This window comes from Hemiscyllium ocellatum, chromosome 20 (assembly GCF_020745735.1).
Source record: "Hemiscyllium ocellatum isolate sHemOce1 chromosome 20, sHemOce1.pat.X.cur, whole genome shotgun sequence".
NCBI lineage: Eukaryota > Metazoa > Chordata > Chondrichthyes > Orectolobiformes > Hemiscylliidae > Hemiscyllium > Hemiscyllium ocellatum.
The window spans coordinates 1386357-1402118 of NC_083420.1; the positions used below are offsets into that span (position 1 = coordinate 1386357).

Below are 15762 nucleotides of genomic sequence, written 5' to 3' on the forward strand. Positions count from 1 at the left end.
CTGGGACGCTAAATGTCTTCAAGGCAGAGATTGATAGGTTCTTGATGTCACGAGGAATTAAGGGCTACGGGGAGAATGCTGGTAAGTGGAGTTGAAATGCCCATCAGCCATGATTAAATGGCGGAGTGGACTCGATGGGCCGAATGGCCTTACTTCCACTCCTATATCTTATGGTCTTAAGAGTGGGATGTATAATGTGTGACTTAACTTCAGCCAGCAAGTTGATGCCACTGTTTAAATTAGAGTGGTGCTGGAAAAGCACAGCAGGTCAGGCAGCATCTGAGGGCACGGAAATCGATGTTTCGGGCAAAAGCCCTTCATCAGGAATGAAGGCAGGGACCCTCCAGGGTGGAGAGATGGTGGGGGTGGGGGTGGGTGGGGGGGGGGGGGGGTGGGGGGCTGGTGGGGGGCACGGGGGCGGGGGTGGTGGGGGATGCGGGGGGGAGTTGGGAAGAAAGTAGCAAAGAGTACAATGGGGGTGGGGTTGGAGGTGATGCATAAATGGCAGTTATCCATTAGTGCATGAATTTTTCAAAAATCTGTAACTATATTTTCAAGCCTTTCGAAGTTGTCAAATACCCCGTCACTTCGTATCTGTATTTCTGCCATTATTAAATTTGTTCAGGAATTTTTAATCTTGGGCTTTGGTCAATAAAAGTTTCTCTTTCTGTGTTTCAATGTTTCAGTGCTGTTTCTGCCATTTTGATGCCCCTCATATGTTCTCTCGCAAAGACCAGTTTCTGGGCTGAATTGTCAGGTTAACTGCATTTTTCTCCTTCAAAATAATGGAGTGTCAGTTCAGAGGATGATTCAGCTACAAAACCTGTCCAACATACTTAATTTATTTCACAAGCCAATGTGGGCAGCCAGTGAGGCAATCTGGGAAGATGCAAATCAGGCCATAAAATTAGAATCCTGACCATATGAGGCATTTCCAAAGCTTGTGTTTTAATTGATACAGAATTGTCTGTGGTATCACTAAGGTTAAATTTATATTGGATTAATAAGTTATTGCTTGAGTGCAATCTAACATTTTAAAATTCTCACTTTCTGACAATTTAGCTTTGACAAACCAATGTCAGTTATTTCTATTTTATCAGGATTTGAAGAATTAAACCAGTTTTTTTTTGGCAATAGACTGACTTGAACGAAGAGAGAATCAAACAGAAGATTGCAGATAGGACGAAGAAGGAGAAGTTCAGAATCTACCTCTTGAGAGTTTTTTTGAATTTGGTAGTTGTAATGATATTGGTCACTTGCTTTTACTGCATTTACAGAACTACTGTTTACTCTCAACGAGCTCATAAAAATGTGAGTATTCATTTCATTATTTGAAATAATGTCTGTGATGTTATGTAAATACTACTTTTGCAATGAAGAGTTGAATTTAAGAATGCTACTGTGGGATAAGGTGCACCTTTAATCACATGCAAAGTACTTGTTGTTACAGTGCAGTGGTGAAGTTTCCGGATGCGATGTAACATTTACATAACGTTTTGAGAACTGCATGCATTCTTTAAATTCAAATACTTACATCCAGGATTAGATTGTTAAATTAGATTTTGTTCCTGCATTTTGAAGCCAAGGAAACAGTAATCCCTATAGACTCCCTGAACCCAGTCATTTCATTGACTCTGACCCCACCTGCTGAGGCTGTGAAAGATTCATAGATTCATAAACTGCAGGAAAGGCTCTTTTACACATCAAGTATGCACCAACGTAACTACCACAAAGTGTTTGGTCATCCCAATTTCCTGCACTTGTGACATTTCCTTGAATGTTATGCTATTTTAAGTGCCCATCTAAATATCTTTAAAAAGTTTGTAAGTTTTTCGGCTTTCATTGCCTTCTCAAGTAGTGCATTCCAGATTCTTCACTGCATGAACAAAATTTATTTTCTGAATCTCCTGTCCCTCAGATAAAACTATGCCCCTTCATATTGACCCCTCAGCCAAGGGGAACAGCTGCTCTCTATTTACCATGTCCATGCCCTTTGTAATGTTATACATCTTAATTATGACCCCCCTCGGTCTTCTCTGCTCTAAAGAAAACAATCCAAGCCCATCCAGTCTCTCCTTATAGCTCAGTTTCTCCATCCCAGGCAACATCCTCATGAACCTCTGGTGCTATCATATCCTTCCTGTATTAAGTTGATGAGAACTGCACACAGACTGTGTTTTTCCAGCACCACATTTTTCAACTCTGATCTCCAGCATCTGCATTCCTCACTTTCTCCTAGTTGATCTTAACCTGCTGCAAATCCTCTTGCAAGGATGCCTTACTTGAAGAAGCTGTCCTCCTCCCTCTACAAGGATCTCAGTGAGTCCCTCTCTCACTGCACCCCCCCAGGTCATCTCCTCTGCCCTGAAGATTCCCAGCATCCCTCCCCCCTACCTTTTATCTCAGCCCGCTTGGCACACCAGCCTCATTCCTGAAGAAGGGCTTATGCCCTAAACGTTGATTCTCCTGCTCCTCGGATGCTGCCTGGCCTGCTGTGTTTTTCCAGCACCACATTTTTCAACTCTGGTACTCCAGCATCTGCAGTCCTTACTTTCTCCCAGAACTGCACACAGTATTGCAGCTATGGCCTGATCAACACTGTGTACAATTCCAACATTACTTCCTCACTTTTATAGTCTACACCACATTTGATGAAAGCAAGTGTCCCATATGCCTATTTAAGTATCTTGTTCATGTGCTCTGCTGACCTCAGGGACCTGTGAATAATTACCCCAAGATCCCTCTGAGCTGCAATTCATTAAATACTATCTCATTTTGTTCTTTCTTTCAAAGTGCATCACCTCATACTTATCTGGGTTAAGTACCATCTGCCACTGATCTGCCCATCTAACTAACCCATTTATATCTTCCTATATCTGTGTCAGAGTGGTGCTGGAGAAGCACAGCAGATCAGGCACCTGCTGTGCTTTTCCAGCACCACTCTAATCCAGACTCGGGTTTCCAGCATCTGCAGTCCTTGTTTTTATTTATATCCTCCTATGACCTACACCCATCTTCATTGTTAACCACCTTGTCAATCTTGGTGTCATCTGCAAATTTGCTTAACATTCTCCCAACATTTTCATCTATATCATTTATGTATATGACAAATAATAAGGATCCCTATAGTGATCCTTGTGATACACTGCAGCCAGTTTCTGATCCATCTTGCCAAGTTTCCCTGAATTCCATGTGTTTTAACCTTCTCAATAAATCTCTCATGTGGGAGACGGTCAAAATCTTTGCTAAAATCCTTATAAACTACATCAACTGAACTTCCCTCATCCCTACATTGGATCACATTTGTTAGAAATTCGAACAAATTTATTGGGCATTATCTCTCTCTGACAAAGCCATGTTGATTATTCCTAATTAACCCATTCCTTTCCAAGTGGGTATTAATTCGCTTCTTCAGGGATTTCTCTAATAGTTTCTCTACCACTGACGTGAGACTCATCGGTCTGTAATTTCCTGGTTCATCTTTACCACTCCTTAAAAAGAGGAAGTACGTTAGCCATCCTCAGGCACCCTCTGTACTACCACCACAGACCCCCAACAACCAAAATGCCCTGGTAGCCAGAGAGGACATAGACATTTGTGTCAGAGCCCCTGCAATTTCCTGTCTCACTTATCGCAGCAGCCTGGGATGCAATTCATCTAGGCCAGGGAAGTTGTCTCTTTTTAAGACTGACAGAGCCTCCAATACCTCTCCATTTCCTGTGTCAAACTGTGCAAGTTTCTCAGTCTCTCTTTCTGAATTATGTACCTACATTTGCCTTTTCCAGAATGAAGTCTGGAGAGAATGTTCATTCAAACCCCTTCCAATATCCTGCAGCTTCAAACACAAATTGCCCTCTTTGTCCATAATGGGCCCTAATATTTTCCTGGTTAACTTCTTCTCTTTAATGCACTTATAAAATATCTATGGATTCTGCCTACTCCTATTTGCGAGTACTTTCAGGTGCCCCCTTTTTGCTCTTCTAATTGTTTTCTTAAATTCTCTCCCACACTTCTTGCATTCCTTTCGGGCTCAATTGCTCCATTTGGACTTGTTAAAATCCCTACTCTTCTTCTTTATCCAGTCTTAAATTGTCCTAGACATCCAGGATTTTCTGAACTTACTGCTCCTTCATTTCCCTTTAAAGATACATGTTGGATCTACACCCTTTTTGAATGCCCCCTATTGCTCTGCTGTAGACTCATTCAGAAGGGGCTGTTCCCAGTCTACCGTGGCCAGATCCTGCTTTATTTTCCCCAATCCAAAACCATCTTTTCCTTGTCCAGAATAAATTTGAACCCTAAGTGTTGTAGTCACTATTGCTAAAATGTTCCCTCACCACCACATCGAACACTTGTCCGGTTTCTTTCCCCAGCAGCAGCTTCCTGAAGAAGGGCTTATGCCCGAAACGTTGATTCTCCTGTTCCTTGGATGCTGCCTGACCTGCTGCGCATTTCCAGCAACACATTTTCAGTTCCCCAGCAACAGATCCAGCACTGCACCGTACCTAGTTGTGCCTTCTACCTGTCGATACAAAAAACTCCCCTTGGTGCATTTCAAGAAATCTGCTCCCTCTAAACCCTTTACAGTATAACTATCCCAATTTATGTTGGGAATGTTGAAATCCCCCAGTGTACTTACTTGATTATTTTACTTCCACACCTCTGTGAACCATCTAAATATTTGCTCCTCTATTTCCTGCTGACTCTTTGAGGGTCTATAATGCACTCCCAGTAGAGTGGCTGCATCCTTAACATTCCTAAATTTTACTCACAAAACCTAATTTAAGGACCCTTCTAAATACTTACCAGGATGTTGCAGAGTGTGAAAGATTTGAGTTATAAAGGAAGGCTGGGAGTGTTTTTGCTGGAGCATAGGCGGTTGAGAAGTGACCTTATAAAAGTGTATAAAACAATGAGCACTATGGATTGGGTTAATAGTAGTTGTCTTTTCCTTAGGATGGGAGATTTCAAGACTAAGGGGTGTATTTTTAAGGTGAGAGGAGAGAGAGTTACAAAGGACATAAGTGGCAACTTGTTTCCACAGAGATATGTTCGCGTGTGGCATGAACTGGCTGAGGAAGTGGTACAATGTTTAAAAGAAATTTGGATAAGTACATGAATAGGAAAGATTTGGAGAGATATGGGCCAGGAGCAAGAAAGTGGGATGAGTTTAGTTTGGGATTATGTTTGGTATGGACTCGTTGGACCGAAAGGTCTGTTTCTGTGCTGTACGATTCTATGAGTGGGCGGCACGGTGGCACAGTGGTTAGCACTGCTGCCTCACAGCGCCTGTAGACCCGGGTTCAATTCCCGACTCAGGCGACTGACTGTGTGGAGTTTGCACGTTCTCCCCGTGTCTGCGTGGGTTTCCTCCGGGTGCTCCGGTTTCCTCCCATAGTCACAAAGATGTGCGGGTCAGGTGAATTGGCCATGCTAAATTGCCCGTAGTGGTAGGTAAGGGGTAAATGTAGGGGTATGGGTGGGTTGCGCTTCGGCGGGTCGGTGTGGACTTGTTGGGCCGAAGGGCCTGTTTCCACACTGTAAGTCTAATCTAATCTAATCTAATCTAATCTATGACTATATTATCTCTCCTAATTGTAGTAATTTACTTCTTAATTAATAGTGCTACACCATCACCATTTTTACACCCTCCTCTGCCTTGTGTAAAAATCCATTAGCCCAGAATGTTGAGTTGCCAGTCCAGCCCTTCCCTCACCTAGTGTATATGTGATGTTAAGAATATTAATCTGTGAATCAATCCACACCATTAATTCGTCAGTTTCACTTATTAAACTCCTAGCATTATAGACCATCCAGCCTTGCCATACTCTCTTGACATTCACCATAGCTGAACTCATTGTACCTTGCTTACTTTGCTGTAGAAAGATCTGTGTCTGTTTCATCAATATTCTGTGCCTCCTCCCTCTGCCAGACTAATTTAAACTCCTTCTAATAGCACTAACAAAGACGTTGGTGCCAGTGTGGTTCAAGTGCAGACCATCCTGTTGTACCTGTCCTACCTTCCCTAAAAAGTTTTCCTGTGATCCATGAATCTAAAACCTTCCCTCTTGCACCAGCTTTTGAACCATGCATTCATCTGTCCTATTTCTAAACTCGCTAACATGTGGCACTGGAAATAATTCAGAGTTTACAACCATTGAGGTCCTTTTTATACTACTACCAAACTCCCTTAATTCTTGATTCAAGATCTCATTCCTCACTTTGCCCATTTTGTTGGGACCAACGTGTACCTCAACCTCCAGCTCATCAACCTCTCCTTTCAGGATACCCTGAAAGGCAAAATAGTATGTGACTTATTCTTTTAAACAATGTGTTTTTAATCGATTGATTGATTTATTGTTGCCACCTGTACCAAGAAACAGTGAAAAGTGTTGCTTTGCCTGCTATACGGGCAGATCATACCATGCAAACTGCATTAGGGTAGCAGAAACAGAGTGTAGAACGCAGTGTTACAGGTGCAGAGACAGAGGTCAGAATTAACATTTCAGAGGTCCATTCAAAAGTCTGAAAGCAGTTGGGGAAGGAGCTGTTCTTGAATCAATTCATGTATTCAAACTTTTATATCTTCGCACCTATAGAACAGGTTGGAAGAGAGTATCACCAGGCTGGATGGGATCTTTGCTTATGTTGGCTGCTTTCCTGAAGCAGCAGGATGTATAGGGGATTAGATTCGATTCCCTACAGTGTGGAAACAGGCCCTTCGGCCCAACAAGTCCACACCGACCCGCCGAAGCGCAACCTACCCATACCCCTACATTTACCCCTTACCTAACACTACGGGCAATTTAGCATAGCCAATTCACCTGACCCACACATCTTTGGACTGTGGGAGGAAACCGGAGCACCCGGAGGAGTCATTGAATGGAATGCTGGCTTCTGTGATGGACTGTTGACGACTCTGCAGTTTCTTGGTGTCTTGGGAAAAGCAGTTCCATACGAAGCTAGGATGCATCTGGATAGGATGCATTCTTTGGCACATCCATAAAAATTAGTAAAAATCCTTGTTGACATGCCAAATTTCCTTGCCCGCCTGAGGGATTGTTGTGCTTTCTTGACTGTCATTTTAGCTTGGGTGGACCAGGTCAGAGTGTTAGTGATCATCACTCCCTGGAACTTGCCACATTCAACCATCTCCACCTCAGCACCTTTGATGCAGCCAGGGCATGTCCTCCACCCTGCTACCTGAAAGTCAATGACCAGCTCCTTCATTTTGCTGATGTTGGCTGGAGAGATTGTTGTCTTTACACCATCTGCTGAGCACTCAGTCTCTTTCCTGTACTCTGTCTCATTGTTGAGATCTAACCTACAACAGTGATGGTGTCAGCCAATTTGTAAATGAAATTTGTCCACATTTGATGAGTTTATAAGTAGTATAGTAGGAGACTGAGTTTGCAACCATACTGGCACTAATGATGAGGATTATGGTGGATGATTGCGGTTGGTGGGTCAGGAAATCAAGGATCCAGTTGCACAGGGGGTACCCGGGACCTCAGTCTCAGAGTTTAGAAATGGGTTTGTTTGGAACTGTGGTGTTGGAGGTGGAATTGTAGTCAATATGTAGTGCCTGACATAGGTTTCCCTGTTGTTTAAATGTTCCAGGGATGAGTGTAGGGCCAGGGAGATGGCATCTTCTGTGGACCTGTTGCGCTACTAGAGGAATTGCAGGGGATCAAGGCAGTTGGTAGGCTGGAGTTTATTCCTGATGAAGGGCTTATGCTCGAAACGTCGAATTCTCTATTCCTGAGATGCTGCCTAACCTGCTGTGCTTTGACCAGCAACACATTTGCAGTTGATGTGAGCCATGTCTAATCTCTCTAAGGATTTCATAATGATGAAGATCAGAGCCAGTGGATGGTAGTCATTGAGGCACAATGCATGAATTTGTTTTTGGCACCAGGACGATGGTGGTCTTCTTAAGTGTGTGAGGACTTCCAATCACAGTAGGTGAAATTAAGAATTTCTGCAAATACTCCCACCAGCAAGTCTGCACAGGATCTGAGTGCATGGTTGGGGACACCATCTAGGCCAGTCACTTGCCATGGTTGTTAAGAAGTACAGATTATGTTTAACCACGAGCCAACTCCATATATTCTGTTGTTTCCTTAGCTTTATTTAAGTATTACATTCTAAATTGTGTGCCATAATGTGGAGGAGCTGGTGTTGGACTGGGGTGGAAAAGTTATAAGGACTAGCTTTTGCAGCGCTGCTTCTTCATCAGGTAGGACCTGTGGCGCAGGACCATGAGCCACAGAATTTATAGCTGCTATACTTTCTCTGTCTTATGGTCCTGTTCCTAGGTGCTACCCGGTGAGGGAGCAACATTCCGAAAGCTAGTGCTTCCAAGTAAACCTGTTAGACTATAACCTGGTGTCGTGTGATTTTTAACATTCTAAATTGTGTGAAATGGCTTAAATGTGATTGATTTTACTTCTATCAGGCAGATAATGTTGAAGCCTTCACATCTGATCTAATCATTGAGTACCTACCATCTATTGTTATCACAGCAGCTAACTTTATCACACCACGCCTGTTTGAATGTATAATTCAATTTGAAGACTATTCACCAGCCTTTGAGATAAAGTTTATGCTTATCAGGTATGTACCGACGTATTGCCAATGCAGTGTATTTTTATAGTTGAGATTAATATATTTTCTGCCATAAATTTGAGGTGGCAAACTATCCAAAAGGTACAACGGATTGCAAAAGTAATGTTTTATGCTTGTTGGCTTAATTATTTAAACTTGTCTGATGAGGTACTATTTAAATACACATTGGTGAATTCATGATTTTGTCAAAATACGATTTTTGAAAAGATCTGTGGATGATTTCATGAAAAATCAGTTGTGATAAATTTACATTGTTTTGTGAAGATTCTCCTATAAGCATGATGTTACGCACCAAATGACTCCTAGTTATTGAAATCTACAGCAAAGAAAAAGGCCCTTTGGCCCATGTTATGAGAGTTTCTACCTCTTCAAACCTTGTAGGCAATGATTCCTATCCCTCTCTGGGAGAAAGGGTAATTCGTCTCAAATCCTCTCAACTTTCTGCACTTTACCTTAAATCTATATCCACTAGTAATTGAACCCTCCATCTAGGGGAGAGGTTACTCTTGTCTACCCTATCTATGCCACTTATATTTTTATACTTTTCAATCTTGTGATTTCTCAATCCTCTCTGCTCTGATAAAAACAACCCCAATGTTTTCTCATAACTAAAACTCTCCAGCCTTGGCAACATCCTGGTAAATCTCTGCACCATCCTTTTCAAGACAAGCTAGGAATGGGCGATAAATGCTGACCAGCCAATGACAACCATGTCCCACAAAGAGAGTTTTTTTCAAAATAAAATCTGATTGAAGATTTGTAGCTCGGGTATCCGTTGTTGTGGTTCTGCTCGCCGAGCTGGAAGTTTTTGCTGCAAACGTTTCGTTCCCTGGCTATTTTTTAAAATAGGCTAGAGTTTGCCACGCTCAGACATGAAAAGTTGCCAGGTGACCTCAGATTAATCCAGAAGGGTAAGATATTTCAGAAGTGTAAGTAACTAGCAGTTTCATACTGCTGCTATGCACCGGGAACACAAGTGGTGTTTGCTACTTAGGGTGCTGCCGCCAAGTCAAAAAAACCTGTCTACCAAACAATTACGTAGTGTGTATGAGTATCAGTGCTGGTGTAGGCTGAATGTCACAGAGTCAGACAGATCACAGGAGACAGTGTGTTCCTTCACTTTTCACAATAGGCAAAGTACTAATCACACTCCAGTCAAACTTTGCAAACCTGAAACACTGAATTTTATTACATTAATTCCTGGAATGGCAGGTTGCCTTATGAGGAAAGGTTCGATAAGCTTGACTTGTACCCCATGGAAGTTACTGGAGTAAAAGACAATTTGGTTTAAGTGTATAAAATCTTGAGGAGCCTTGACAGGATAAATTTAGAAAGAACACTTCCTCTTATGGAAAATTCTGAAACTGTGGGTTATTGGTCATCACTGGACCCGAAATGTTAACTCTGATTTCTCCCACAGATGCTGTCAGACCTGCTGAGTTTTTCCAGCAATTTCTGTTGTTAAAACAGATAAGGTGATTTTTTTTATTTCTCTAAGTGTTGTGGATCTTTGGAACTCCTTAATCTGAAAGCAGAGTTCTTGAATAATTTTAAAGTAGATAGTGTTCCAAGACCTGTTTAATCAGAATCTATCAGAATCGAGTGCTGAATGACCAACTCCTAATTGATATGTTAGTAATATAACTGTTAGTTGTGATTTTGTGATTGGATAGTATTTGCTAACTGCATCTTCAGCTGCTTCACCAATGACCTTCCTTCCATCATAAAGTCAAAAGTGGGAATGTTCATCGGTGATTGCACAGTGTTCACCATTCGCGACTTCTCAGATACTGAAACAATCCATGTTCAAATGCAACAAGATCTGGGCTGACAAGTGACAAGTAAAGACCACAATTTCCCCTCAGACGTGGTTGACGATGCCCTCCACTTCATCTCCTCCACTTCCGGCTCCTCCGCCCTTGAGCCCCACCCCTCCAATCGCCACCAGGACAGAACCCCACTGGTCATCACCTACCACCCCACCAACCTCTAGATACATCGTATCATCCTTCGTCATTTCCGCCACCTCCAAACAGACCCCACCACCAAGGATATATTTCCTTCCCCTCCCCTATCAGCGTTCCGGAAAGACCATTCCCCCCGCGACTCCCTTGTCAGGTCCACACCCCCCCCCAACCCAACCTCCACTCCCGGCACCTTCCCCTGCAACCGCAAGAAATGCAAACCTTGCACCCACACCTCCCCCCCTCACTTCCCTCCAAGGCCCCAAGGGATCCTTCCATATCCACCACAAATTCACCTGCACCTCCACACACATCATTTACTGCATCCGCTGCACCCGATGTGGCCTCCTCTATATTGGGGAGACAGGCCTACTTGCGGAACGTTTCAGAGAACACCTCTGGGACACCCGGACCAACCAACCCAACCGCCCCGTGGCTGATCACTTTATCTCCCCCTCTCACTCCGCCAAGGACATGCAGGTCCTTGGCTTCCTCCATCGCCAGACCATGGTAACACGACGCCTGGAGGAAGAGCATCTCATCTTCTGCCTAGGAACCCTCCAACCACAAGGGATGAATGCAGATTTCTCCAGCTTCCTCATTTCCCCTCCCCCACCTTATCTCAGTCCCAACCCTCAGACTCAGCACCGCCTTCTTGACCTGCAATCTTCTTCCCGACCTCTTCAGCCTATCACCCTCACTTGAACCTCCTTCCACCTATCGCATTCCCAATGCCCCTCCCCAAGTCCCTCCTCCCTACCTTTTATCTTAGCCTGCTTGGCACACCCTCCTCATTCCTGAAGAAGGGCTTATGCCCAAAACGTCGATTCTTCTGCTCCTTGGATGCTGCCTGACTTGCTGCGCTTTTCCAGCAACACATTTTTCAGCTCTGATCTCCAACATCTGCAGTCTTCACTTTCTCGTAAGTAACATTTGTGCCACACAAATGCCAGGCCAAGACCATCATAAATAAGAGACAGTCTAGTCACTGTCCCTTGACATTAAATGTCTTACCATCACCGAATCCCCCGCTATCAACATCCTGGGGGTTATCATTGACCAGAAACTCAACTAAGCTCACCACATAAACACAGCTGGTACAAGAGCTGATCGGAGGCTAAGGATACTATGCTGAGGAATTCACCTCCTGACTTCCCAAAGCCTGTCCATTATCCATAAGGCATAAATCAGGAGTGTGATGAATATTTCCCACTTGCCTGGATACATACAGCTTCAACAAAACCAAGCTTGACACGATCCAGGACAAAGCAGCCCACTTGGTTGGCATGACATCACAGCATTCACTCCCTGCATCATCAATGCTCAGTAGCAGCAGTGTGTGCTATCTACAAGATGTGCTGCTGAACTTCACCAAATATCCTCAGACATCACCTTCCAACTCCACAATCACTTCCATCCAGAAGGATAAGGGAAGCAGATATGTGGGAACACTAACCCATCTTCCTTCGTATAATCCAAAGAAAGCGATGGGACATGTGCAGATCAACTGGCAGAGGTCTTCTGACATCTTCAACCTCTCCCTGTTTCAAGAGGGCCAACATCATCCCCGTGTCTGAGAGGGCTCATGCAGCATGTCTCAATGACTACCGCCCAGTGGCCCTAACATCGGTGGTTATGAAGTGCTTTGAAAGGCTGGTCATGGCATTAATCAACTCCAGCCTCCCCACTACTCTTGACCCACTCCAATTTGCCTACCGGATCAACAGATCCCTGTCAGATGGCATATCACTTGCCCTTCACTCCTCCCTAGAACATCTTGACACCAAGAACCTATAAGAATTGTATGTAAGAATCCTGCTCATTGCCTACAGTTCAACCTTCAACACGATTATTCCCTCGAGACTGATTACTAAACTTAGGGATCTCGGACTAAGCGCCACTCTCTGCAACTGGATCCTCAGTTTCCTGACCCACAGGCCACAATCAGTGAAGATTGGGGACAATATTTCATCTTCACCAACACTCAACACTGGAGCACCCCAGGCGGTGCGCATTCAACCCCCTACTGTACTCGCTGTATACCCCTGACTGTGTCGCCAAATACCAGACTAATGCCATTTACAAGTTCGCTGATGACACCACCATAGTCGGTCGAATCTCAGATGGCGACAAACAGACTACAGTCGGGAGGTAGAAGACCTGGAAAAATGGTGCACTGAGAGCAACCTAGCTCTCAATGTCAGCAAAACCAAGGAACCCATTATTGACTTTCAGCGGGATGGTAGTCATGCCCCCCCCACCTTACACATTAACAGTACAGAGGTGGAACGAGTGGAGAGTGTCAAGCTGCTGGGAGTGGTCATCCACAACAAGCTTTCTTGGACTCTTCATGTGGATGCACTGGTTACAAAGGCCCAACAACGTCTCTTCTCACTCAGGCAGCTGAGGAAATTTGCCATGACGGTGAATACCCTTACCAACTTTTATAGGTGCGCCATCGAGAGCACTCTGTCTGGGTGTACCACTACCTGGTATGGCATCTGTACCATTCAAGATCGGAGACGGTTACAGAGAGTGGTGAACTCGGCCCGGACAATCACAAAGGCCAACCTCCCATCTATAGAATCCATCTACCAGGCCCGCTGTCAAGGAAAGGCCGCCAGCATTCTCAAAGATCCATCCCACCCTGGCAATGTTTTTCTACATTGGGGAGACGGTACAGAAGCCTGAACACATGCACCAGCCGGTTTCAAAACAGTTTCTACCCCACTGTTGTTAGAATACTGAATAGACTCTCAAATTCTTTGCATTCGCTTGTACCTGTGCTTTTTGCTTTTGCCAATGTTTACCTACAATTTACTTAGCTATGTTACTTAAACTCTGTGATCTGCCTGTATTGCTCGCAAGACAAAGCTTTTCACTGTGCCTCGGCACACATGACAATAAATTCAATTCAATTCAATTCAAATTCCCCTCCAAGGAACTCACCATCCTGACTTGGAAATATATTGCCGTTTCTTCACTGTTACTGGGTCAAGATTTTGGAACTCCTTCCCTAATGGTATTGTGGATCTACCCACAGCAAGTGGTATGCAGAGGTTCAGCACCACCTTCTCAAGGGTAATGGCAATAAATGCTGGTCAGCTAGTGATGCCCATATCCAACCAATGAATGCATTTTTTAATACTGATTGTGTTAAGAATGAGACTGACAATCAAGTTAAGGTTGTTGGACTGACTCGCAATGTCGTGCATTTGTGCATTCTGGAAAATAGTTATTTGCTGACAGAAAGAAGAAGTACACAAATAGTGCTGATTTCAACTTAACGAAATAGGCAAAAATTATTCTTTGGCTCATCTGGTTCATTTCTCAGGGCAAAACCTTTACTCGCTAGATGTCACCAAATCTTGGCAGTTAACTGCTAGTCATTTGTCTGAGGGAGAGTTACCCGACCCGAAACATTAACTCTGATTTCTCTTCACAGATGCTGTCAGATCTGCTGAGCGTTTCCAACAACTTCTGTTTTTGTTTTTGACTTACAGCAGTTCTTTCGGTTTTTATTTTAACTGCTCATCGTTATCTAACAAGTGCATTTTTAAGGGGACCACATCTAGAAAAGTTCACATGAGAAAATATAAAAATTAGGAATCTTTTAATTATCCCCAAATTAAGTACAAAAGATAAAAAGAATTTAGGTAGGAATAGCAAGACACATATTGAAAAGGAACAGAAATCAAAATACAATTTTTTTGTTTAAGTGGACGGCACGGTGGCTCAGTGGTTAGCACTGCTGCCTTTCAGTGTCAGGGACCTGGGTTCGATTCCAGCCTCGAGCGACTGTGGGGAGTTTGCGCATTCTCTTCGTGTCTGCGTGGGTTTCCTCTGAATGCTCCAGTTTCCTTCCACAATCCAAAAGTAGGCAGGTCAGGTGGATTAGCCATTCTAAATTGCCCATAGTGTTAGGTACATTAGTCAGGGGTAAATGTAGGGGACTGGGTCTGGGTAGGTCACTCTTTGGAGAGTCGGTGTGGACTTGTTGGGCCGAAGGGCCTGTTTCCATACTGTAGGGAATAATTACCTAATTAAGTGAACTGGATATTTTAAAATCCAATGCTATTCCATGCTGTCTCATATCCTCATTATGTTCTTCGTAGAATACAGTGAAACCAAAGCTTACTAACTGAATATTTCTCTAGGTCTGTGTTTGTGCGATTGGCTAATATTATTGTTCTTTTGGTGAGCTTGTGGTCACAAATCACGACTTGTACTGGTGATGACGAGTGTAAACCGTGTGGCTACAACAACAAATTGTATCCAGTGAGTACAAAGTTTTTTTTAAAATGTGCAAATATCTGTAATTAGCTTGAAATGGGTTTAAAATGCTCTGGTGATGAGAATTTCAGTTTGCATGGACCATAAACAGAATGCAATAAAATGTGTAGTCATCAAGAAATAAGAATCTTTCATGTTTAGTTCTGATACAGAAAAGGTGCATTCTAACGTAATATCAATACTTTCACATTAAGTGAAATCAATGGACAGGTTTGCAAAACGGTTTCATAGAATCTTAAAATCCCTACAGTGTGGAAACAGACCATTTGGCCCAACAAGTCCGCACGACCCTCTGAAGAGTAACTCACACAGACCCATTCATTCCCCTGCCCTATTCTTCTATATTTTCCCTAACTAATGCACCTGACCTACACACCCCTGAACACTACGGGCAATTTAGCATGGCCAATTAACCTAACCTGCACATCTTTGGACTGTGGGAGGAAACCGGAGCACCCGGAGGAAACCCACACAGACACAGGGAAAATGTACAAACTCCACTCAGACAGTTGCCTACAGCTGGAATCAAACTCGGATCCCTGGCGCTATGGGGCAGCAGAGCTATTATTCTGGTCTCCACATTACAGGAAGGATGTGGGAGGCAATGGAGAGGGTGCAGAAGAGGTTTACTGGATGCTGCCTGGTTTAGACGGTATGAACTACTGGAAGAAACGGGCATGCATTTAAGGCGAGGGATAAAGTTCAAAGGAGATGTGAGGGACAAGTATTTTACACAGAGAGTGATAGGAGGCTGGAATGTGCTCCCAGGATAGTGGCAGAGGCAGATACATTGGGGTGTTTAAGGGAATTTTAGAAAGCACATGAATGTACAAGGAATGGAGGGATATGGACCAAAGTCAGGCAGAAGGGATCAGCT

At 43.6% G+C, this 15762-nt stretch overlaps 1 protein-coding gene across 1 annotated transcript in view; it reads left to right on the top strand.

Moving 5' to 3' along the window:
- The window catches only part of LOC132825310 (transmembrane channel-like protein 7), a 104508-nt gene that overhangs the window by 62036 nt on the left and 26710 nt on the right, over nucleotides 1-15762 (top strand). Inside the window, exons 8-10 of the mRNA XM_060840417.1 lie at nucleotides 1138-1311; nucleotides 8459-8616; nucleotides 14750-14870. Of these exons, the coding sequence (XP_060696400.1) occupies nucleotides 1138-1311; nucleotides 8459-8616; nucleotides 14750-14870 (453 nt within the window). The remainder of the gene's footprint in view (nucleotides 1-1137; nucleotides 1312-8458; nucleotides 8617-14749; nucleotides 14871-15762) is intronic.